Source organism: Natator depressus, chromosome 7, assembly GCF_965152275.1.
Source record: "Natator depressus isolate rNatDep1 chromosome 7, rNatDep2.hap1, whole genome shotgun sequence".
In the NCBI taxonomy this organism is placed as follows: domain Eukaryota; kingdom Metazoa; phylum Chordata; order Testudines; family Cheloniidae; genus Natator; species Natator depressus.
Genome location: NC_134240.1, coordinates 97,098,664 through 97,125,558, shown reverse-complemented (window position 1 = coordinate 97,125,558; position 26,895 = coordinate 97,098,664). Strand labels below are relative to the sequence as shown.

General features: G+C 41.7%; 1 protein-coding gene across 10 annotated transcripts in view; it reads left to right on the top strand.

Annotated features, from left to right (window-relative positions):
* The window catches only part of JAKMIP3 (Janus kinase and microtubule interacting protein 3), a 149,356-nt gene that overhangs the window by 51,993 nt on the left and 70,468 nt on the right, over window positions 1–26,895 (top strand). For all 10 annotated transcript variants that reach the window (XM_074959132.1, XM_074959130.1, XM_074959131.1 and 7 more), the window contains exon 2: window positions 7,339–7,581. In XM_074959132.1, the coding sequence (XP_074815233.1) occupies window positions 7,447–7,581 (135 nt within the window). In that variant the 5' untranslated portion in view covers window positions 7,339–7,446. The remainder of the gene's footprint in view (window positions 1–7,338; window positions 7,582–26,895) is intronic.

Genomic DNA, 26,895 nt, shown 5'->3' with positions numbered 1-26,895 from the left:
GGGGGGGGGGGGGAGAGGGCACCTTTTGTTGTGATAATCAAGGTGGGCCATTTCCAGCAGTTGACAAATATGTTTGAGGAACAGTGGGTGGTGGAGGGGGGAAAATAAACATGGGGAAATAGTTTTACTTTGTGTAATGATCCATCCACTCCCAGTCTCTATTCAAGCCTAAGTTAATTGTATCCAGTTTGCAAATTAATTCCAATTCAGCAGTCTCTTGTTGGAGTCTGTTTTTGAAGTTTTTTTGTTGAAGAATTGCAACTTTTAGGTCTGTGAAGTGAGCTGTAGCTCACGAAAGCTTATGCTCAAATAAATTTGTTAGTCTCTAAGGTGCCACAAGTACCCCTTTTGTTTTTGCGAATACAGACTAACACGGCTGCTACTCTGAAACGTGTCATAAAATAATAGAATACTACAACTACCATCTAATGGAATTTTTCCTTTTGCTCAAGTAGATATCTCATACCTTTCAGTGCTGAAGATCCTGGGTTCAAACCCTGTTGACAGCAAAAGAGGGCTTGTTATAAACAGACAGGTTTGAATATGGCCAGCTCCATGTGAAGTGGTAGTTTGAAAATGTAGGCCCAGATTCTGAGCTGCATGGTATGACTTTGCATCTCACCATTGGTGCAAATGCTCCCATCACTGTTCCTGGAAGTATCTGCCTCAAAGTAAGGGGCTCTTCTGATGATGTAGAGAGCTCCTATATCACCATTGTGTGAATAGTATATCGAGGACGTGGCAGGGGCAGGGGGAAATGCCTGGGGCATCACTATGTCCTGCTGATTCCCAGCTGCCAGATGTTTTGAGGCCATTGGCAGCTGGCACATTCTAGAGCATTAAAATAGAACCCGCCTGGTGCACAACCAATACAGGGTTGAGGGAGCCCGAAGGTGGTTTAAAGCTCTGAGTTTCACTGTGCACTCCTCAGCTGCAGTTCAGCAGTGGGATCTGAATTCCCACTAGTTAAATCAGTATGTTGAATTGAAAACGTTTCCCTACACATACATCAAAGCTGATTAATAGCCAGGCTTCTAGTGACCTTTGAGGATCATAAAGGGAGCAGATATGTTTGTTTAGTGAACGATGTGAGGAGGGATAAGAAGAAAGGGACTGGAGGGGGTAAAATTGGCATGGCAAGAGTAAAAAGGAGTGAAAGGATGGGAATGGAGCAGAGGGGCTGGGAATGAAATAGAATGCAAGAGAGCAAAGAGTAAGAAAGAAGCAGGAAAGGGATGGCTCCCCAAGACTATGTCTCAAATGTGAATTTTAGTGGAGCATGCCTAGTACAGACAAAATCTTTGGGGGCTAGCTGTGAAATTCTAGCAAGGATCTATGGTGCATGTTGGAACTGCAATTTTTTACAAAAAAAAAAGAAAGAAAAGGAGTACTTGTGGCACCTTAGAGACTAACCAGTTTATTTGAGCATGAGCTTTCGTGAGCTACAGCAGTCTCTAAGGTGCCACAAGTACTCCTTTTCTTTTTTCTTTTTACGAATACAGACTAACACGGCTGTTACTCTGAAACCAATTTTTTACAAAGGCTTAGAACTGGGCAGATTTTTCATGGGGATGGCAAAAGGCACAAAGGGCCACCCCCTGCCAAATTTGTAGTCCCCGCTCCAAAGAATGGGGACACTAGAGCTATTCAAAGAAAATGCCACCAGAATTTAACATGGGGAAAACAATGTATTTTTCCCTAGTCTCATTCTCAGAAACAGCTGAACTATTTTGGCTGCTATTTAAATAAATAAATAATCCGCCTGAGACAGACACATGGTATTGAAAATTTCAGCCCAATTATAAGCAAAATTATAAGCAACTGAAAAAAGGTCTTATAATGAGGCGTATCAGGCAATCTTAATAACAGGTTTCAGAGTAGCAGCCGTGTTAGTCTGTATTTGCAAAAAGAAAAGGAGGACTTGTGGTACCTTAGAGACTAACCAATTTATTTGAGCATAAGCATAACAGGGCGTGCTATAATATGTTTGGTTACAAAAAAACTATGTTTATTTAAGAATCATTAGCTCTCTTTTGCACAGGAGAGAGGCTGGAATTTGCGAGCCTGTACAGGGATGTACTCCTCTGTGTGACATGAAGCCCAACTTCACAGGGGCTCCCTTTGCAGCAATTAGCAGCAGCTCTTTGGGTTCAAAACAGGCAGGGGTTTGTGAGATGGGGCCAGTAGCTGTGCTTCTACATAGATTAACTATTCACTCCAATGTACTGATTGTGGAATGGGGGTGGCTACATAGCCCCCATCATCACCTATAGTATCCCACAGCTGTTGAGTTAGTCCGTAGTGCGCCTAGTAACATACAATTTACAGTATTTTTATGTTTAGCTCATTGTATCAATTATTTGATTTTGTATCCAGTGCCCAATTTTAAAAAATCAAGTCTTTCACAGTCTATTAGAACAATAAACCTGGCTGAATAAAACTAATCTCGTAAATACCAGTTTTCTTCAGATTGTTATGTATCTGATATTCAAATGTAAACTGCTATAAGGTTGTTTTATATGCCTCTAATCTGCTCAGGATCTAAAACAACCCCTGACCACACCTACTGTGTCCATCTTTGCAACATATGGCTTAAGAAAATAACAGTAATATGCATGAGTACTTTGTTATTACAGTAGAATTCAGTGCCTGTGGCTATAGACTGTTCCAGTTTTGGTCTGTATGAACTGAAGTTTTTCATAGTGAAAATCCTCTGATATATGACAATCGCTAAATTAATAGATCTCATTAATGAAAGAAGCAAAAATTTTGAAGGCTAAAGAAGGCTAGGTTTACCGAATTGTAGAATTTTCTTATAATATCAGCAGCTTTTGTTTGCTTTTTCTGTAAATTGTATTAAACAAAAAAATATATTAAAAGAACTTTAAGGTTGCAGAGTCAAGTACTCAAAAATTAGGAAATGGCATAATTACGGTTGCTCATACAATCTTAATTCAACTCTCTAGTGCATATGCAGTCTTTAATTACATGATCACATGCTATTTTTTCCACAGTCTTCCACATCTCCTTCCAAGTCCCAATCTCTCTCTCCAGCCAGTCCCAGTCTTTATCCACACCATGCTTTGTCCAATCTATTTTCCACTGCTTCCAGTAGCACCCAGTCCTGTCCCCAAGCCTTTTCTGCTCTCTCAATCTCCTAAACCCAGTCTCTTTGCCAGTCCTATTAACCCATGTGCAATGAGTTGGAAGATCCTGTGCTTAACTTTAAGCAGATGAGTTGTTCCATTCAAGTCAATTGGACTACTCACATGTTTAAAGTTAAGCACATACATAACTATTTGCAGGAGTGGGGCCCTAAAGCTGAACTACAAACAAAACAAAAGCAGTCTTTGTTTCTGCCCTTTACTGTGACTTTATGATGTAAAGATCTCCCCAGAAAGCTTTCCAAAAAATCGGTTTGTGTTTTCTCCATAGAAATATTGGAAATAATGGAACATTGTAATTGAAAAACCCTTGCCTTTCAAGAGAGTTGGGACAGAATGTTGAATCTTTCTTCTACATCCCAGGTAGAAGTCCAGACCAGCTGCAGCTCAGGTTTCAGCCTGTAAACAAGATGTCATTATTCAGATCTTCTAAAGATTTTTGAAGTCCTTCAGGGGAAAATAAGGAAATCAGGAAATAAAATGATTGATATTTCTATTATAAAGAAGGAAAACAATTTAAAGAAATCATTGTCATCTTTATGTATAAAGGAGCAGTAAAGTTAGATGATGATTGTTGCTTTGTGTGTGTGTTGTGTGTGGTTCACCTTTAAAGAAAGAAGAAAATGGGCTTCCTTATCCATAGTCCAAAGAGAGTACAGGAAGGAACATCCATTTCTTCTCTTTAACACACTCTCTTGATCTCTCTGTCATTAACATTTGCCCATGGAGATCAAGTTGAACCACTAACATTCAGTAATAGATTGCTTGCAGCCAGGTTGCTGGCATTCTGCTACAACCCTATCAGTAGGGCCCTACCAAATGCATGGTCTATTTTGGTCAATTTCACAGGCATAATGACTGGTTTCAGAGTAGCAGCCGTGTTAGTCTGTATTCACAAGAAGAAAGGGAGTACTTGTGGCACCTTAGAGACTAACCAATTTATTTGAGCATAAGCTTTCATGAGCAGCTCACGAAAGCTTATGCTCAAATAAATTGGTTAGTCTCTAAGGTGCCACAAGTACTGCTTTTCTTTTCACAGGCATAGGATTTTAAAAATCGTTAATTTAATGATTTCAGCTTTTTTAATCTGCAATTTCACAGTATTTTAATTGTAGGCATCCTCACCCAAAACGGAAATGTAGGGGGGGGGTCGCAAGGTTATTGTAGCGGGGGTTGCAGTACTGAATCATAGAATCATAGAATATCAGGGTTGGAAGGGACCTCAGGAGGTCATCTAGTCCAACCCCCTGCTCAAAGCAGGACCAATCCCCAATTAAATCATCCCAGCCAGGGCTTTGTCAAGCCTGACCTTAAAAACTTCTAAGGAAGGAGATTCTACCACCTCCCTAGGTAACACATTCCAGTGTTTCACCACCCTCCTAGTGAAAAAGTTTTTCCTAATATCCAACCTAAACCTCCCCCACTGCAACTTGAGACCATTACTCCTCGTTCTGTCATATGCTACCACTGAAAACAGTCTACATTCATCCTCTTTGGAACGCCCTTTCAGGTAGTTGAAAGCAGCTATCAAATCCCCCCTCATTCTTCTCTTCCGCAGACTAAACAATCCCAGTTCCCTCAGCCTCTCCTCATAAGTCATGTGTTCCAGACCCCTAATCATTTTTGTTGCCCTTCGCTGGACTCTCTCCAATTTATCCACATCCTTCTTGTAGTTGCTTTGTGTGCTTCAGGACTGCTACCCTTACAGTGCTGCCTTCAGAGCTGGTCAGCTGGAGAGCTACAGCTGCTGGCCGGGAGCCCAGCTCTCAAGGCAGAAGGGCTGCCAGCAGCAGCACAGAAGTAAGGATGGCATGGTATGGTATTGCCCCCCTTACTTCTGCGCTGCTGCCTGCAGAGCTGGGCCTTCAGTCATCAGCTGCCACTTTCCGGCCACCTAGCTCCGAAGGCAGCAGCGCAGAAGTAAGGATTGCAATATCCTGCCAGGCCATCCTTTCTTCTGCGCTGCTGCTAGCAGTGGTGCTGCCTTCAGAGCTGGGCATCTGGCCAACAGCCACCACTTTCCAGCTGTCCAGCTCTGAAGGCAGTACAGAAGTAATGATGGCAATACCGCAATCCCCCTAAAATAACCTGGTGACCCCCTCTCCCCCGCACAACTCCCTTTTGGGTCAGGACCGCCAATTTGAGAAAGGCTGGTCTCCCCGTAAAATCTGTATAGCACACAAAAGACCAGATTTCACGGTCCGCGACGCGTTTTTAATGGCCAAGAATTTGGTAGGGCCTTACCTATCAGCTATTACAGTGGGCCTCAGGTTCTTCAGGGCAAGGACTTTCTAACCCAGAGCCACCCATTCTGGGGTGTGGGGTCCTCTGACCTTGTCCTAATGAGACTGAAAGTTACAGCCATGTAATATCTGTTGTTGTTTCTGACCATGCTGCTAGAGAAAAGAACTTTGATTCAAAACAACTTTTCATTGTGAAATTTTAATTAATTTATACTAAAAAAAGGGTTACATTTTAAAAGGTCAGAATCCAAATACAATGTTTTGAAATTGTCAAATATTTTGCCTGACCTGCTCCAAAATGTTTGTTCTCTTTCGATTTTCATTTTGTGGGAATATTTGAGATTTCTGACTTTTTGTTCTGTTTCAAGATGAAAAAACATTTTTGAATCTCAAAAACTCTTCTGGGATGAAAACAAATGATTCCTGCCCCGCTATTAAGTGGCAACAGACATGAAGTACAATGGGGATTTGGCAATATTCAGACATGATTCTCACAACTAAGCAGCAGAGTGAAAGAGGAATAAAAGGAAACCTTGGCAGCAGTCGGGATAATTAGGAATCTTTAGTTCATACATAAATGTGGAATCACTACAGTGTTTTAACAAGACACTTTTTTTTTATAAAAACAGCAGGTTCATAAAATTTTACCTTGAGTGAAAGAAGAAATAGACAGACAGGGGCATTGACTTATAAGCTCACACAATGTGTCCACATCCTCCTGACCAAGTAATAGACTATGAGTGGATTGAGTTTAACATTCTGAACAGTCTTTCCTGACTACTTTTTGTTGTTTTGAAATGACATATGCCCAAGCTACTGAAAAATAGAACTGTAATTGTAGATCATGGGGAAGAAATGAGATACTTTGAGTGACTTGTTGATAACTTGTGTAGCACAGACTTTTGTTCCAGTGGCTAGACAAGTAATTTTCATGGACTGTCTGTAAACTAAGTAATTGGATCACATAGAGACAAATCCTAATAACTGCTCTCCTTGGGTAGCATTTACCTTTGTATAGAAAGCACAAGGCTTATGCATCCTGTAAGCTTGACATCAGCCCCCAAAAGAGGGTATTGTACGTAAACTTTATGCTGTAGCTTTCTGCACAGGGATGAATTTCAACCAGTTTGACAAATATGTTTATTTTAGCTTTATTTTTCTTTGCCAGGAACATAGAAAAGAAATAATCCTACCAAACCTCTGATACGCAGAATGCTTTCAGCATCCAAAAAAAAAAAAAAAAAAAAGCGAGTGGTAACTGCTGTTCTCAGTAACTCTACTGACCCCCTTACCTCAAGAGTATTGATTTATAAGATCTTTTATTTTCATTGATAATTTGGCATCCTAATTTCTACACATCCACTATTGTAAATTCTGTGTATGTTTAATTATGCTTTCCCCAATTCAGATTTTTTATTATGGAACAATCTTGTGCTACACTACTCCCAGTGGGTGACATTAAAGTAGTGGAGAGACAAGGTGGGTGAGGTAATATCTTTTACTGGACCAACTTCTGTTGGTGAGAGAGACAAGCTTTCGAGCTTACAAAGAGTTATCTTCAGGTCTCTTCTTCTGTAGTTTTAACATATAGTCCATAGTCTTTAAGAGGACTCTCCGAGACACTGCCTGTTTTTATAATATTGTTGTAGTCTGTTGTTTGAAACATTAATTCCTCCTCATAAATACATGAAAATTAAAAATTCTGTTGGCAATTGTTTACCATAATCTTGCTGAGTTGTGTAAGTTGATGCACTGGGGGAAAACTGCAGGCTATTAGTCATTTTATTACTCTGAAATAGCTTCTCATGAACTGCTTTGAAATCTTGTCTGAAGTCACTACAAAAATGAATCTTGCATTATTCTTATTTGCTAATTGTGAATCCCGCTAAACTCTGGCGCTTTCACGGCAGTTGTGTTTTTCCTCTTTCCAGGTGAATAAGAAAATGTAGAGGACAGAAGCAAGGAAGAGAAACCTCAAGTGGTGGAACGGAGGGTTCTCTCTGCTTGGGATTTCACCCTCCCTGTCACTCTGCCTCACAATGTCAAAGAAGAGTGCTAGCAGCCGAGCTAAGGGAGAAAAACCTGATGCCTTAGCTGCCTTACAAGCTGCCAATGAAGAGCTCAGGACAAAACTCACAGACATTCAAATAGAGCTCCAACAAGAAAAGAGTAAGGTGTGCATCTTTTTTTCCATTAATTAAAAAAAGAATATCTGTTGTTATTTTCTAAACGCCCCTCCTTCCCAGCCCTACACAATGAAGGGTGAGGTACAGTGCTATTTGATAGCCACTGTATAGCATTTTTTCATCCAAAGGGTCAGAACTAGCCAGGTACTGCTGCGTTTTGTTGGTGTGCGTTGGGTGTGCTCTTTGGGGAAAGTTCATCACTGAGTAAATTAGAGTCAAGATTTGCAATAAATCTCAATAAAATAATATTGAGCATTTTTGTTAGAAGGTTGCTCATGAAATAGTCCAATAAATTTTACATGGGGTTCCTTTAATTTTTACTTTTTGTATGAAACCTGCAAGTTATGTTTGCACTATATTTTTGCACAAATCCATGTCTTGATGAATTATTTAGTAGCCTCTCTAATTGGCCCCTCTGGTGGTGGAAGAAGCTGTGTTATCAGCAGGTACTATACATCAGAAAAAGAAGGGAGGATACCATCATTAATTTGTTAAAGGTACATATCAAACAAGCAGGCATGGTAATTTGTGCTCAGGACAATTTGTTCTTTAATTCCGAGCTATAGTAGCAAATTAGACTAAATGATTGTGTATTCAGAAGCATAAAGCTTGGATTTGCTTTTAGAATAGTTTACTGAAAACTATTAGTGGCCTTTTTAGGAGTGGTAAATGCATTTTGTGCCTTAAAAGGCAAAATTCTGAAAGAGATTCTGCAGGAAGCAAATTGTTAGAATATATGTAACTTACGAACTTTACTAACATTCTGTGCAAGGCAGACAGAGAAGATCATGATTTTAAAAACTGCATCAGTTGTATTTCAAGGTGAGATATGAGCTAAAATATTTTATTCCCTACACATGTTAGAATCCATCAGTTCCTCATATTCATCTAGTACTTTCAGGGTTACAGCCTTTTGGTGGAAAAGCAAAGGAGTATAAATATCAAATTCCTTAGCAACCAGTGTCTCAGATGCATACTGAGTGCTTGATACAGAAGGAAATGAAGTTGAAAAACAGTATAGCTAAATGCCAGAAAAAGCTACAGGAAAATTAGCATCTATCCCAAACTAGACAGATGGCATGTTTGTAGCAATAGGCTCAATGCTGTCCAAATCTTTTGTCTCTCTCATGAATACTTTTCCACTAAATGTTTACATTTTTTATCTTCCTTGCAGACAATTTGTATGATACCGGGATTATTCTCATCCTTTACTTTTTCACAATTATGCCAATTGTGTCTGGGTTTTCTGCTAACAACCCATCAAGCTGGATGCACATTACTATTCTAGATCAAGCTCCAAGATTTCCAATCCCCAGTCCAAAAACCAAGCCACAGTTTTGATTTGCACCTTTACAGGCCAACAAGCAGTGAAGTCTGGATTTGAACTTCAAGATCTAAGAGTGTTTTGGGGCTAGAATTTGCCCAATCTGTTAACTATGGTTTAATGAATTTGCTACAACTAAGTTCCCATCTCAATTAATTGTGTGTTAGTATTTACAAAGAATTTAATTTTTCAGAAGAGCTAAGATACAATGTAAAGTACACCTACTTCAGCAGGAACAGATATGCACTATGCATTTTACCATAATTTGCATCATTACTTGGCAATGTTGAATGCAAACTTCATTCTCGAGGTGGTTTCCAAGATTATACATTGATTTTTAAAAAAGACACCAGTTAATCATTGTGTTGTGGACAGGAAAGCTCAGATCATTCAGACTGAGTACTGATTTGTCTGCTTTCACTGTTTAATACATCTCTTTCAACTAGGAGATCGGGTGAGTTCATACTGCATTTTTGAACTGAAATACAGTTTGGCTCTGTTTAGGCTCTTCTGTGCTCACGGTATTTGAAAGCATTTTCCAATAACGAATTTTATATTACAGTGACGGACTGTGTAGGATAGCATGACAGTTATGTGTTCAACAGTTGTACACGTACACACACACACACTCCTCTGTATTACTGCGAGAATAAATGCACTGTTAGACAGAAGATCTGGATTATCCCCTGTGTTTTTCTGAAATGTGCCATGACGTCTTTGATTTCAGCTGGACATCCACAAAAGATGAGCAGAAAGGGCTTTAGTTTAACCACCAGTAAACTGGCTAATTCCTAAATGTTTAACACCTTGGACACTAGGTAATTTCTAAGGATTAAGAGGTGGTCACTGTGAGCTCTGAGGAGAAACAAAGTGTTTCTTGTGTTGAGGGGGAATCTTATCTTCATTTAGTCCTGGCCCCATCTGCTAGAAACATCTTCTTTCAGTCCTGGCCTACTCTCCTGTGTGCCTCACTTCCCTTCCCCTACAGCCAGTTTGTGTCCTTTCAAGTCAAGAATAACCAGGAAGAGTTGGAATCATTTCAGAGTCAAATCAGGCATCTGGAGAGCACAAGTTCTTTTCATTTAGACACACCTCCATTTTCTAGTGTCATGACTTATTTTCATCTACTGCACTAGGTCTGTGTGTATAGTTTATTCTATTCCTATTGCCCTCTGCTGCGTACATGGCCAACAGTCTTGTTGAGTGTGCTACACTTCTTTACTTTGTAGCATATGCCTCAAAATGGATGGGACAACTGAGGCCAAAATTTTCTGAAACTCTTCAGAAATTATGTGTTCACTGGCACTTAAGTTTGAGACAACAGAATAGTAGTTTGAAGGTTGGGATGGGAACAGAGAAAGGAAAATGGTCTGAGAATGACAGGAGAGATGACTTGGAAGAGAGATGGAGAGGGAGAGAATACGCTGAGAGTGTTTATAGGGGCCAGACCTCTGAGCTCTTGAGCTTTCTTCCTGTAACCCCATGGTGTAATGGAGCCAGAGTTTGTTGACTTTCAAGCATGGTACAAAGTCTATTTGTTTATCCAAGAATTTTTCAGACAGAAAGGGTTGATTAGGAGATTTTCAGGTTTGGAGAGAAGATCTTACATTTTAGAATAAGAACAATGTTGTTGGCAATGGGTAAACTATATAGATATACTGTGTGAGTATGATGTAAATCATTGACACTCAGAGCATTGGATAAGTATATTTTTATGAAATAATCTGGTGGAAGTGTGTCCTTGGGCAAGTCACTTAACCTCTATGTTCTTCAGTGTACCTGTCTATTCAATGTAGATGATAATACTTACCTACATACTTACATTGTATTACTTAATGTTTATAAGGCACTTAGAGATCTGTGGATGAAAGGTTCCTAGAATTGCAAAGGATGATTGTTGGTTTGATTGACTGTGCTAAAATCGAGACAAAATCAGGATGTTGTCTTTCAGGCTTTTATATTCATTACTGATCATTTACAAAGGACTGTTAATTTTGTTTCTGTTTTTCCAAGCCTAATTATGTTTCATGTTGTGTTGACCTTTAGAGATGTTTGGTCTTTTCCTTTGGCTTATTGGTGTCCTTTCTCTTATTTTCATAAATTACCTTCTCCACTGAGGAATTATCCTATTTATAATACCACATGGCTATTTCTCGAGAGAGATTTTTACATCTGTCTTATGCAAATCTCCTATCTTCAGAGTTTCCCCCTTTATGAACTAGTTTTAGGGTCACCACAATTATTACAACACTGCGACGTATAGCAATGTTTTCTCTACTGCTTTGGGGAGATTCTAGATCTCAAGAATCTAGTCTAGTTTACTTTGGAGAAGAGTAGATTCAGAGTGCAGACAAAGGCTGATATATATGCTTTGGGTAATTTGGGCATATATCACATGTTGGATGGTCTTGTTTCATAGCCTTCAGGCTATTGGTGGGAACTTTGTAATAGAAACAGTGTAGTTTTGGAGTTTGAGTTTAAACATTCAGTACAATTATATTTATGGGCGCTGTTGAAGGAAATTTGTTTTCTTTCAAAAATGAAAGGTGCGAGTTTCCCTATCACCAAAAAGCTCCTGGAGTCTGATCCAGCTCCCATTGAAACAAAGAGAAGTCTATTGATTTCAATAAGAGTTGGATCAGGCCCTTGTTGAGAAATTGTAAAGATTGTTCTGAACGATTCAATGACTTACCAGTATCACAAGGACACTTGCAGAAGCATGTCAGTCAGATTTAAACACATACATAAGTGTTATCCTAGATAGGATAGGAATGCTTTTTTGAACCAGAACCGTGGAGAGGTGGTTGGGGTAATTGAACTCCCCTAATTTCTTGTCTATTTTAGTCTCCTGTTTCTTCATTCAGGCTCTTTTGTTAAAAAATAAAAAGCTCTTCCATCACTGTGCTGACGCCTCTGGCATTCTACAGTTATTGTGGAGATGTGTGCCTCAGCTATCACGGAGCCCTTAGAGGTACTGCAGTTGTCACAAATTACTGTAGCTGTATAGCTGTGTAAAATTAATTTCAAAATAAACGTCAAAACCAATTTAAATCAAATTTGATTTTTTTTTAGAAGTGTGCCCAGGTTAACTGTGTGTGGGGAAACTGCAGTCCAGGGTAACTTTTCATGCTCTGTTATAACTCTGAAAATCATGATTTACAGCAGTGGTTCTCAAACTTTTTGGGCTCAGGACCTATTTGTAAATGTTTATGGTCTGTCGTGATCCAGTAAATAGTCTGGGGGTGGAGGCCCTGGGGTGGTGTCAGTCAGACACTCCCCTGCCCTCTGTGAGGTTGGGTCCTGCCTGGCACTCACCCCACAATGGCAGTTCCTGCAGCTCCTGTGCTGTGGGGTTGGCTGGGGTTGGCTCTCCGCTCTGGGGTTGCAACCTCTGGGGCTGCAGCACCTCTCAGGTTGGCCCTGGCCCTCCTGACTGGACCAAATTTGTGTGAGTGGAGTTGTAACCTGGCTCTTGGGATTGCAGTGCCACTCACTCTTATTTGGCCTACCCAGAGTCCCATCATCATGATGACTGGGCTAAACCTGAGTGGTGCTGGGACCGCATAGACTGCAATGCCTGGAGCAGGGAGGTGAGCCCCGGCAGCCCTGTCGGACTGGAGTGCACCCCACCACTGGCATGTCCCCGCACAGCTGGGCATGGTGTTGCAGGTTTTTTCTCCATCTGGCATCCTGCGGCAGTCTCTTTTCCTGTAAGAGAGACAGTGTGGGTGAGGTAATATCTTTTACTGGACCAACTTATGCTGGTGAGAGAGACAAGCTTTTGAGCCACACACAACTCTTCTTCAGGTCTGGGAAAAGTACTCCAACCTGGAGAAGAGTTCTGGGTGGCTTGAAAGCTGGTCTCTCTCAACAACAGAAGTTGGTCCAATAAAAGATATTACCTCACCCACCTTGTCTCTCTAATATCCTGGGACCAACATGGCTACAACTACTCTCTTTCCTGTAACTGAGCCCTCTAGCCTGGATGTGACATTGCACCCCTAATGCTTTATGGAGGTAAATATGACATAACTGGAATATGTTTTATGCTACATATGCCATGTAACATATCTCTGCAAAGGTTATGATTTACTGAATATATTCATCCTATTTGTATGCATGTATCATTTTTGTATTTGAAGTTACGAATATTGGCTGTATACTTGTTTACTACCTGGGGGCGGGGGCAAACAGCTGTGCATATCTCTCTATCACTGTTATAGAGGGCGAACAATTTATGAGTTTACCCTGTATAAGTTTTATGCAGGGTAAAACGGATTTATTTGGGGTTTGGACCTCATTGGGAGTTGGGCATCTGAGTGTTGGAGACAGCAACACTTCTTAAGCTGTTTTCAATTAAGCCTGTAGTTTGGGGGGACGTTGTTTAGACCTGGGCCTGGGTTTGCAGTAGGCTAGCATGTCTGGCTCAAACCAGGCAGGGCACTGAAGTCCCGAGTTGGCTGAACACATCAGTTGGCAGTTCCCAAGGGGTTTTCTGTGATCCAGCCCGTCACACTGGTCATATTTAAATCCATCCCATTGTCCTTACAAAAATGTCTTTGGCGCTACCTCTAAGCCCTATGCTCTTCATTCCCTTCTCTCATGGTTCTCTGTCATCCTTGTTCTCTTCTCCTGCCTCATGGCACTTTACCAGTGGCTGAGAGAAGAATCCTGGTCCTGCCAATATACCGAGTTCAAGCCTAGGGACCCTATAACCAGCAGTCAGGGTCTGATCTGCATAACTCCTTGCTGCTGTCTCCCTGGACTGCTTTCAATCTAGTCTTTCTCAGGCCTTCTCCCCTGCAATGTTTCTAGCTTCACCCTTCTTTTAGGGGTGGGACTCACAGGACCGTCCTGTGGAATCACCTAGCAAACTCCAAAACATAAACATAAACTCACTTCCCTGGGCTTGTCTTTACATCCATCTCTGCTTTCCCCTGCTCTGTTCCCCAGCTGAATGCATCCCAGATATGACGTGACCTGATGGTAGCGTAGTCTACGTAGGGTCATTAGAGATGCATTATGGTTTCTCATTGACTTTCAGGAAGATTTCTTCTCAATATGTAATAAATCAATAAAGAACAATGAACCAGGATTTTTCAGTTACTACTCATGCTAATCTTTAGAAAGCTTTTAAGATGTGGAAAAGGAGGGAACCCCATCCACAGTTTAGTTTTGAAAAATGTAGTAATAATCTAAAATTAATAATGAAATAATATCAAAACCCCAGCAAAAGAAAAGAAATTCATAGTTACCTTTCTAATCTTCAATGGAAGGTGCATACACACTAGAAAACTGAGGGGTAGCTGTGGGAACAACTGGCAGCAGTTGGTCACCCTAATTCTGCATGTTCTGGAAATTTGTATTGACATAGGTCTTCCATGCTTGACAAAACAGACAGCTGATAGAAGTATGTTGGGGATGGTCACGAGCATGGTCTAATGTATATGTGCACACGTGCAACTGTTTAGACTAAGGCAGAAGCCTATTAACACTGCTTCACTGCCTCTATGTCATTTCAGTTCACTGAAAGTGGTGTAGGCCATCTTCCTCACATTAGCCAGAACTTCATAATATCTAGTTGCTGTCCTGGAAGAGAAAGAGACTCCTGTTAGGTGGCACTGTAATGCTATTAGGATATCATTGGTCTTGAGGGTATAGATTTACTTTTGTACACACTTCAGGTGAAATCACTGCTCTAAGCACAAGTAAATGAGCTAAGTGCAGGGAACTCCATGGAAGTTTAGGGAAATAGTATTCACCCTTCTCCACCTGGGAGCAGGCTATATGCCATCGTGTGCACTAGAATAGTGGCCACTGCCTCCCCACTCTTGTTACAGCATTTTGTTGGGCTGCTGGATTTGAAGAATCCGTGGATTGACTTCCCCCTTCATGGCTCACAGGGCATCTGGAGGCCTCTCTGCTCTATATATCCATGGGGCTTAAGTAGCATGGAGGGCATTGTACAGACCCTGCACACTAGTCATTATATTCTGTGAATATACTGTAAACACTGAACCAGTGCAGTAAGGATAATATGGTGAAGCTGCAGTATTAACACATCTTTTGCCTAGATCAACAAAGAAAACTCTTGTTTACAGAACTCCTTATTAAGAGTTGCCAAAGTGATTTAATTGCCCCGGAGAGGAGAGTTGCTTATTCTCCTTAAATATGGCTAATTGGTTTTGCTCAAGACCTTGCCTTGAAGTTACTAAAATAGACTTCATTTCAATCTGTGTTTGTGGAATAAACTTCAGTAATAAGAAGTAGTTTTTAATTGAGAGAGAATTTTCAAGTACTTTATTTTTGCTACATAAACATTTCTCATTTTGATGAGTTTCTTAATGCTACTTATATGTGCTGTAGTGATAGTCCATTGGCATTTAAAAACCTCTTGCAATCTCAAAATCTAAAGCACAGTGAGCTAAAGGTTTTTTTCTTTAAATAGAAAAAAGAACAACTTTTGAAGTGAGATGTGAAACCTGAGCTATTTTAAAAGGTTAGGATCAGTTCCTCAGCTGATGTAATCAGAGTAGCTCCTTTGCAGTCAGTGGAGCTCTGCTGATTTACAGCAGCTCAGGATCTAGCCTAACCAGATAATGCTTGGAGAAGGTATGCGATCGCATCTCTGGAACAATGAACTCACAGAGCTCTTTAAATAGTTAGGAAATTGACAACTGTGTGCTAAACTATTATACTAGACTATATATCCCCCCTGTAGTTTTTAAGTGTAAGTTTATTTTCTAAATCATAACTGATCTGACAACCCATCAGTACAAAGCATATTTATGTTTATCCTCTTCCTCTCTGCAGCCTTTACAAGCCCTCATAGCAACCTGTCTCCAGTCCTCCCAAATGAATATCCATTGTGTCATTGCAGGTGGTATTTATTGGACATTTCCTCTTCCTTCCATGATAACACCAGCCATGACAATATAAACAATGCATCTTTTCTTAACGGCTGGAATATACACGTATGCAAGGAAACAAAACCAGTAATCACTAATTAAAAAATAAGAAAGATTTTTGACAGTTGTAAGTGGTATAAATAAAAGATGTCTACTATAGATGAGCAATTATATTCCAGAGTTTTGAATAGACAGCATATTTGTGATTCATTGCCATTTAAAATACATGTAGCCTATGTTTAATGCTTGCTCCAATATTTTCTTGCAAATTAGGTGTTCAACCAGTTCAACATTATTGCAGCATTGAATCATTTATGTAACACAGCAGCATTCCTGGAATGACATTATTAAAAACAAGCTATTTCTGTGTTATGTTGGGAAGTGTCTAAACTCTAGGTCAGAGGTAGGCAAACTACGGCCCGCAGGCCACATCCGGCCCACGGGACCGTCTTGCCTGGCCCCTGAGCTCCCAGCCAGGGAGGCTCACTCCCTGCTCCTCCCCTGCTGTTGCCCCTCCCCTGCAGCTACACCGCTGCGTGGGCTGCACCCGCCCACCTCCCAGGCTTTCAAATAAGCCTGTCCTGCCGCTCTGAGCAGCATGGTAAGGGGGCAGGGGGAGAGGGGGGTTGGGTAAGAGGCAGGAGGTCCCAGGGGGCAGTCAGGGGACAGGGGGCAGTTGGATGGGGCGGAGGTTTGGGGGAGCAGGTGGTCAGGAGACAGGGAGTGGGGGGGGTTGATAGGGGGTGGGGTCCCGGGGGGGGGACTGGGAGCAGGGGGAGTTGGATAGGGGGTGGGGTCCTGGGGGGGTAGTTAGGGACTGGAGTCCCGGGAGGGGGTGGTCAGGGGACAAGGAGTGGGGGAGGGGTTGGATGGGTCAGGGGCCCCAGGGGGGCAGTCAGGGGGCGGGGGTGTGCATAGGGGTTAGGGCAGTCACGGGATAGGGAGCGGGGTGGGATCCCGGGGGGCGGTTAGGGGTGGGGGGTCCTGGGAGCGTGCAGTCAGGGGACAAGGAGCAGGGGGGTTGGATAGGTCGGGAGTTCTGAGGGGCGCAGTCAGGGGGCAGGAAGTGGGAGGGGGTGGATAAGGGGTGGGGGCCAGGCTGTTTGCGGAGGCACAGCCTTCCCTACCTGGCCCTCCATACCGTTTCGCAACCCCGATGTGGCCCTCAGGCCAAAAAGTTTGCCCACCCCTGCTCTAGGTACTATAGAATAGTGCTTCTACCTTCAATAATTTCAGACTGGATGAATCCCCAAAACAGACAGCCAAATAATCAGTAAAATGGCCTACATTTATTTTAATTTAACTGTTATTTTATCATTGTAATTTAAACTATTTTTTAGCCTAGGGAATCTTTATTTTCTTGCAGCAAGTTTGTTAGTGTGTGTGAAATGATGCCCTCAATGACCTGGTTCTTTGTTAGGAGTGTTGTAGTGTATTTCATAGCATCATAGAAGATTAGAGTTGGAAGAGACCTCAGAAAGTCACCTAGTCCAACCCCCTGCTCAAAGCAGGACCAACCCTCGCTAAATCAAAACTATTTAAAAGTGTGTTAAAATTATAGGCTGTCATTTTAAATTTCAGGTGTTTTTTTTTCTAATCCTGTTTGCAGGCTAGGGGGCTCTGTAGGGAAGCATGCAATCTGGACCTAGCAACAGTCAGTTAAGTTTGCAGGCAGTCAGCCAGCCTAGAATAAGGTGGAATGAGTTGTTCCTCACTGTTTTAGGGAGCAGCCTATTTTGTCTCCCTCTGTTTTGGGTAGGGTTGCCAGGCATCTGGTTTGCGACTGGAACACCCAGTCGAAAAGGGATCCTGGCGGCTCCCGTCAGCATTGCTGACTGGGCTGTTAAAAGTCCGGTTGGTGGTGCAGCGGGGCTAAGGCAGGCTCCCTGCCTGCCCTGGCTCTGTGCATCTCTTGGAAGCGGCCGGCATGTCCCTGCGGCCCCGAGGTGGGGGGCAATCAGGGAAGCTCTGCGTGCAGCCCCCACCCCCAGTGCCTTCTCCGCAGCTCCCATTGGCTGAGAACCACGGCAAATGGGAGCTGGGGGGGCAGCGCTTGTGGGCCTGGGCAGCATGCAGAGCCCCCTGGCTCCCATTGGCCGTGGTCCTGGCCCTTCCACCTGGGGGCCGCAGGGTCATGCCGGCTGCTTCTGGGAGCTGTGCAGAGCCAGGGCAGGCAGGGAGCCTGCCTTAGCCCCGCTGCGCTGCCAACCGGGAGCTGCCTGAGGTAAGCGCCAGCTGGCTGGAGTCCATGTCCCGATCCCCCTCCCACACTCCAACCTCCTGCCCCAGGTTGGAACCCCCTCCTGCACCTCAACCCCCTGCCCCAGGTTGGAACCCCCTCCTGCACCTCAACCCCCTGCCCCAGCCCTGCACTCCAAACCCCTCTCAGAGCCCGCACCCCTGCCCGAGGCTTGAGTCCCCTCCTGCACCCCAAACCCCTCAGCCCCACCTCCTCCCGCACCCCAACTCCCTGCCCCAGCCCACAGCCTCCTTCTGCATATTGAACCCCTCATATCTGGCCCCACCCCAGCACCCGCACCCCCAGCTGGAGCCCTCACCCTCACCATCTCCCACACCCCAACCCCCTGCCCCAGCCCAATGAAAGTGAGTGAGGGTGGGGGAGAGTGAGTGACGGCGGGAGAGGGGATGGATTGAGTTGGGGGGGGCCTTTGAGAAGGGATGGGGTAGGGCACAGTGTTCAGTTTTGTGCAACTAAAAAGTTGGCAACCCTAGTTTTGGGGCTCGTGTATGATATCATTGTGAATTCTAAGAAATAAAGTACTGTTATGCTGCAACCTTCTGGGAATGTTTTTATTTAATTTCTCTGTTTGTATGCGGTGCTGTAAAACTCAACAAGGGCATGGCTGGAAGAAGGTGCCGTAAATATCCAATACAGATACAATATCATTATTATTTGTATTACGGTAGTGGTTGGTAGCCCCAGTCATATATCAGGGCTCTGTTGTGATAGGCAGTGTATCAACAAATAACAAAGAAGTCCCTGCCCCAGAGCTCTCTCAATCTGCAAGTCAGACGGGACTCAGCAACAGGTGGAGGATGCAGGCAACAGAGTCAGAATGGATTAGGAGGATAAGATAACCACTTATCTAACTAATGCCAGACAGGTTAGATTTGTAGGTATTGCAGCAGAAATAAGTTTTGAGGGATTTAAAGAGGCTAAGGTGGCAGCTTGACATATGATGTTGTTGCAATACAATGTGTAGGCATTTGGCAAAATGGGGCTTACATTTAACTCCCTGAAAGTACGCATAGACAAGAGGAAAACATTCTACAAATGAAACACATGCACAATATATGAACTGCTCTAGATGAGAGCTTTTGGTCATTTTATAACATGTATTAATATACTTCCATTTAACATGTGTTAATTAACATGATTATTATACATGCTAATGTAGACACTTTAGAAACATTTGTTCCTAGAACTTACATTTTTCCTAGTTATGGTTTATCCCTGTAATACTCATCCTTTGTACTAGAAGGGGGCACAGTCAGGATACCTCTATGCTACACCAACCTTATGCTTTGTTTTTTGGCTCCTAGTGGTCATTACCCACCATCAGAATTCATAGTAGCCCTCAGACTTTTCTAACACAACATCTAGTGGAAGAAATGCAGAAAGCAACACTAGGATCAGTATAGTGGTTTATGCCACCTTGACACCCCACCCTGAGCAGTGTGTGTTTCTGGAACTCTAGAGAATCTGGCCTATTATTTAATGGAGGGCTTGTCTACATGGCTCTGCAATGTAGACTGGGAGCGGGAGGGAAGGGGGACAGTTGCGGCATGCACTATAGTGTTGTGCTGTAACTCTCCTATTTAGATTCTGCTAGCGCAAGCTAAAAGGTACCTAGTTAGTTTTAACATTGTCCCATTGATGTTAACGGTAACTAGATACATTTTAGTTTGCATTTGAAATAATAGAAAAAAGAGTCTACACAGGGCAGTTGCAGAGCAACGCTTTAGTCCATGCTGCTGCTCATACCCCCATAGTCTGCAGTGCCATGTAGGCAACATTAGATATTAATAAACTGTATCTAAGATACATCCTGCTACATTAGATGTGTGGCTATCCCCTGGATTTATGGGCATTTTGCTTTTAATTACCCAAGAAATGTGTGCAAGTATCCAGTATTGTAGCTGCACTCTTTAGTAAGCAGACTGCTTATAATATAAATGAACACATCAACAATGCTACACAGTACCTTGAGAGGATTGACACTTTTCTTTCTCCTTGAGTTCCTCTGACAGAAGACACAATTGATTATAGGCTGGATTAATGACAAACTACTAATAACTTGCACTGTTTTCAGGTTGCAGTAAACCAAAATCCCCGATTTTAAATGGCACAATTAGTACCTATGCAGTAATTGAGAAAATCTCTTTACTTTTTAGCAAAAAGAAAAGGAGTACTTGTGGCACCTTAGAGACTAACCAATTTATTTGAGCATAAGCTTTCGTGAGCTACAGCTCACTTCACGCAAGCTTATGCTCAAATAAATTGGTTAGTCTCTAAGGTGCCACAAGTACTCCTTTTCTTTTTGCGAATACAGACTAACACGGCTGTTACTCTGAAACCTTTACTTTTTAGATAATTAATTGTAATTTATAGCTGAATAAACACAACCACCATAAATTGGGCTCCGTTATTATTTACAATGAATTGTACCTTGTTTATATATATTTAACTAAAAATATTGTATAATTAGTTTCGTATGAGGAGTGGGCAGGGGGGAAGGGGCATAGTGAAGTAACAAGCTGATTATTCTAGGTACCTTAATTTATTCCAGCAATTTTCTTAAGTGCTGCTGGTGGACCAAATACTATGATTCATTCTGTAGTTAACAAATATGTCAAAGTAAGATTAATTACAAAGTAAGATTAAAAGGCTGACAAAAAATAAAAATAGTATATGGTAGGAAATTCAGATATATAGCTTGTCCTCTGCTGAGGTCCCTTTGTGCTGCTAGAATGGAGCTAAACCAGCCCTATGGAACTGATGAGAATCCCCTTAGCATAGTTGTCTTAACACTGCATTTGCTCATTAGTTAGTATTCAACAGTTTTTAATCCAAACTTTTTAATCCAACAGGCTTCGTTGCTTGCTAACTCTGATAGTGTTTTCTAATGCTGTAGAGTAATAGCAGTTTCCCTTTCTAGGTCCAAGCATGGATTTAAGTGCTTTGTTGCATGAGGTCCCTACATTGTAAACATAGTGCTTCTTCAGTGATCCAGACTCAATATGCTTGACCTTGTTCAGTTACTGTTTCACCCAAGGTAATGACAGTTCTGAGGAAAGGAGGTATGTAGGTGTAGGGAAAACCAATTAAAGCTGGTGCATGCAGAGCCTGATTCAAAGCCCACTGAAGTCAACAAGAGTCTTCCCATTAGCCTTAGTGGGTTTTGGATCCAGCCCATACTAAGCAGCAGTGTAAAATGCCTTTACAGCCAAATCCTGGTAGCTTCCAGTGGAAATACTTATGTGAGAGAGGCCCGTGGGATTTGTTCTTTGATCTTAGATATAGCAAAGGGTTTGCCTAAAGCACTGGTAATTCTCAACATGGAAGCATTTATCTACTGAAAAAATATAGATATCTGACCCAGATGACTTTTTAATACTTTCTTCACAGATTCAAAAATACTTTTCAAATGTGTTTCTTTCTCATTTGATAGCATATAATCTTTAAATAGTCTCTGTGCTGAATCTAAGCTTTTTAATTGCCTTACTTTATACTTTAGTGTTTCTTTGACAAGCATCTTCATTTATTTTTTAACCACCACCCACTTTAATTCTGAAACTAACTTTTGTGTGTTACCTAGGCCTAAGGGTTTGTCTGTATAGAGATGTTGCATTGTTTTAACTAAAGGTGTGATATTAAACCAATTTAGTTAAATCCAAGAAATTTCTGTGTGTAGGCCAGGCCTAAACTGAGAATAGCCTCTTCTGTTTTTTGCTCTACAACTAGATGTGCCAAGAAGCGCTCATTTAAGGTATGAAATTGCTTCTCTACAATTTGTTGCCTTTTGTTAATTTATATGCAGGTAGCTTGCTCTGTATGTCTGAGAACAAGCTAACTGAACATTCTTGGAGGATAATTTGACCAAAGTAAGACACTAAGGTTAGGTAAACAAATGTTGAATCCATTTTATTTGCAGATTAGTACTGAGGCAGTATTTAAAAGCAGTAATGGTAATTTCAGAGTGTTGTTTATGGGGATCCGTTAAGGGTAGCCTGCTGTCGATTCAAATTACTATAAACTGATTTCACCAGCTTTTTATTACAGCCTGCACTATGCCTACCAGTGGGAGCACTACAGAAAAACTACAAGCCACAAACAGTTTTATTTTTACTATTTTCTAAATGGATTGTTAACATTTTAAAAACCTTAGCTTTTAGTTAATTAATATTTTACCCACAGTGTGCTCTTTGGTCACCAGCCTTATATTTTTTTGTCCAGATAATGAGACACAGTGTACATGCTCATATAATAATCATTTATTAATACAAATAATTGATAATACTTCATTTTTAATGCCTTGTCATTAAACTTTTGCATTCAGTGGAGTGTGAATCATGTAACAGTTTAATGGATCATAACAAATTCATGTTATTTACATATAGTCTACTTCTCTAAAATTGTATTGTAATGTAGCATTTATTAATGTATGGAAATCAAGGGCAGTAGTTGACAATTAATGGATAATTATTACCAGTACAGTTCTAATTCTGTTGGCACTTCCTTGTATTAACTTAATCATTAGTATTAATCATTAAATTACCCCCAAAGGCAGGTTAATAGAGTAATCTCTTATTTTTATTATTGTGATTGTTTTAGTCATTTTCTTCTGGGGTTCTTTCCTCTATTTCTACCTATGGGAAAAAAAATGATGCAGAGACTTGAATTAATAATTGCTGTAAAAATATTCTGATCCCTGTTCCTCAAAGCTATAATAATTAATAAATAATATGTACTATTTATTTATATTTGCAAGGAGAGACCCAACACTTTGCTTGTGTGTTTGTCTATCACTGTTTGTCTTGCCCATTCAGGGCCTGATTCAAACCCCATGTAAGGTAATGGGAGTCTTTCAATAGATTTCGATGGTGTTTCGTATTGAGACTGTCAGGTTTTCAGTGCAGAAACCATCTAATATTCTGTGTTTGCACACTGGGCTACAATCCGTTGAGATCTCTTAAACTAAGCCTGATTACTACTGTGATAGGAATCCTTCAGGGACCTCCTTTCTTCCTTAGCAACTCTTTGCAAGAGAAGACTCTCATTTGTTTGCTAGGGAACTGCTAGCACTAAAGATTCTGGGATGCTCCCTGGCCCCTTAGTTACTAAGTTGATAACAGCAAGTCTGTTTCCTGATCTTATGTAATTTTAGACAGAGCTTAAAAAGTCCTATATGAAAATTATTTTCAAACTCTAAGCTGGGAAATTTTAAAATGATGATGATGAACTCTGGAGTGATGCCTCACTCTTGTGGGTATTATCTGTTAAAGGAGTATTAAGTGCTAAAGGAGTTGGCGGATGTGATTGCAGAGCCATTGGCCATTATCTTTGAAAACTCATGGCTATCGGGGGAAGACCCGGACGACTGGAAAAAGGCTAATGTAGTGCCCATCTTTAAAAAAGGGAAGAAGGAGGATCCTGGGAACTACAGGCCAGTCAGCCTCACCTCAGTCCCTGGAAAAATCATGGAGCAGGTCCTCAAGGAATCAATTCTGAAGCACTTAGAGGAGAGAAAAGTGATCAGGAACAGTCAGCATGGATTCACCAAGGGCAAGTCATGCCTGAGTAATCTAATTGCCTTCTATGACGAGATAACTGGCTCTGTGGATGAGGGGAAAGCAGTGGATGTGTTGTTCCTTGACTTTAGCAAAGCTTTTGACACGGTCTCCCACAGTATTCTTGTCAGCAAGTTAAAGAAGTATGGGCTGGATGAATGGACTATAAGGTAGATAAAAAGTTGGCTAGATTGTCGGGCTCAACGGGTAGTGATCAATGGCTCCATGTCTAGTTGGCAGCCGGTATCAAATAGAGTGCCCCAAGGGTTGGTCCTGGGGCCGGTTTTGTTCAATATCTTCATAAATGATCTGGAGGATGGTGTGGATTGCACCCTCAGCAAGTTTGCAGATGACACTAAACTGGGAGGAGTTGTAGATACGCTGGAGGGTAAGGATAGGATACAGAGGGCCCTAGACAAATTGGAGGATTGGGCCAAAAGAAATCTGATGAGGTTCAACAAGGACAAGTCCTGCACTTAGGACAGAAGAATCCCATGCACCGCTACAGACTAGGGACCGAATGGCTCACTAGCAGTTCTGCAGAAAAGGACCTAGGGGTTACAGTGGATGAGAAGCTGGATATGAGTCAACGGTGTGCCCTTGTTGCCAAGAAGGCCAATGGCATTTTGGGATGTATAAGTAGGGGCATTTCCAGCAGATCGAGGGATGTGATCGTTCCTCTCTATTCGACATTAGTGAGGCCTCATCTGGAGTACTGTGTCCAGTTTTGGGCCACACAATACAAGAAGGATGTGGAAAAATTGGAAAGAGTCCAGCAAAGGGCAACAAAAATGATTAGCGGACTGGAACACATGACTTATGAGGAGAGGCTGAGGGAACTGGAATTGTTTAGTCTGCGGAAGAGAAGAATGAGGGGGGATTTGATAGCTGCTTTCAACTACCTGAAAGGGCGTTCCAAAGAGGATGGATCTAGACTGTTCTCAGTGGTAGCTGATGACAGAACGAGGAGTAATGGTCTCAAGTTGCAGTGGGGGAGGTTTAGGTTGGATATTAGGAAAAACTTTTTCACTAGGAGGGTGGTGAAACACTGAAGTGCGTTACCGAGGGAGGTGGTGGAATCTCCTTCCTTAGATATTTTTAAGGTCAGGCTTGACAAAGCCCTGGCTGGGATGATTTAGTTGGGGATTGGTCCTGCTTTGAGCAGGGGGTTGGACTAGATGACCTCCTGAGGTCCCTTCCAACCCTGATATTCTATGATTCTATGTTACATATTACTCACAACCATTATTTTTTACCCTGAAGCATGTCTGGTTACTGGTTTTAACAAAAATGACTACAAAACTGTCGCCCTCTTCCAGTCACTCTCTTGTGACCTTCAGTAAAATAGGATTGAACTCAGCAAGTCTGCAAAGGTGCAAGGTAAACACTCATCAGTTTGGGCTGCTATCTGAATATTATCTTTTTGGGCTACGAAACTGGGCTAGAAATCTGGTTGGAATACACTTTCTTGTGCAATCTCCAGCTCTTCCGCCTAGAAACCAGAAATGCAGTGATATGCTATCTTGAAAACAGCAGGGACAAAAGATAACAATCTTTTCTTTTTTTTTTTTTTTTTGGTTAACTTCAAAATTGGTTGGGTCATGGTCTGGGTGGAAAGACTGTGCTTGAAATGGAGAAGTGAGGTTGCAGAAGTTTATGCCATGTCTGCATTTCTTACTGCTGATAGTTGGGAAAGTTGTTGATTCAGATCACTGTGCTTGCAGATATGTGGTATGCCATAACTCTTTGTTCAGTTTGATCACTGGCACCTGGGAAGCAATCAGATTTGTTATTTCATGTAATGTAGTTTGTCCATTTCTACTTATAACAGAGGTTAAGTCAGTATCCCTGCAAACTTTTTAATAACAGGGCATTAACATTTTAACAACAGGTAGGGAAAATTGCACTCTTAGAGTAAATATATAGTTTTCCCTTTTATCAGCAGTTTGTCACATACAATTTGCATCAGTTTACCATATTTTAGTAGGCTGAGGGGAGTGGAATACAAAGAGAGACTATGTGTGAGCTTTTACAGTTCCTTTTCATACTTCTAAGGATGAAATATTGCTCTTTAAAATTTTGAATTAGCACAAAGACCTCAGCAAATCTTTAACATCATAATGTGCATCAGATATCATTTCTGTTCTGTAGCAGCAAGTTTGAAAAAGGGCATTCCTTTCTCAGTACTGGTTGGAATGCATTTTCTAAGGAATTAAGATATGATTATGACATTTCCTCTTATTTGTTCTTTTTTATACCCACTGACACCACAGCTGAAAAACAAAAAAATCATTAGAATAGTTGTGGAGAAATTCACAGTGCAAGAAGTTCATGCTGTTTTTCTTGGGATCTTTCTCCTTGTAAAAGCATCACAATATAGAGGATGATAATAATACTTTGCTCTTCTACAAATCCTATTATTTAAAGTGTTTAACAAACGCTAACATGTCTGTGTCACAGTTCAGGGCAACTGCCCCTGTGTTTCCCCTAAGTGGTCCAGCAAGGGCACGCTCTCCCAGGCTTTCAGCTCCCCAGCTGTTGCCTTTCTTGAGTAGAGACCTAGGCCTCACTCCTTTTTGACTGGGGTATTTCCAGGCTGTACAGTTCCTTGCCTTCAGTGTGTTGTTCCCAGCAGAGAGAGGCTGCCCAGCACACCTGCTTGCTTCCTCTTCAGAAACAGGGGGCTTGTCTACACTAGCGAGTTTACATCAGCACAGCTGTACCAATGCAGCTGCACTGCTGTAAGATCTCTCATGTAGCCACTCTATGCTGATGGGAGAAAGCTCGCTCAGTGACTTGTAAAACCACTTCCATGAGCGGTGGTAGCTATGTAGGCGGGAGAAGCTCTCCCGCCAACATAGTGCTGTCTACACTGGCGCTTCTGTTGGTGTAATTTATGTCACTCAGGGTTTTTTCACACCCCAGAGTGACATAAGTTATACCGACAAAAGTGGTAGTGTAGACAAGCCCTAACAGAGTGATTGTCAACAGGTATAAGTTATCCACACAGAACTTCTTATGCAAGGCTACTTCATCTTAAGGTAAAAGCACTAAAGACAAAACATATTTAAAACAATGAATAAAAGAACTAACATACATGCTACGAAACTTACCAGACAGCATCCCAACTGTAACGTGGGCTCTGGCAGGACCAGTCCTTCAGCACCCACCCATGGGCTTTTCTTTGTGGTCACAAGTTCATCACAGCTTTGGCTTAGAACAAGTACACTCATAACATGTTTAGTCTATCCTTTATAC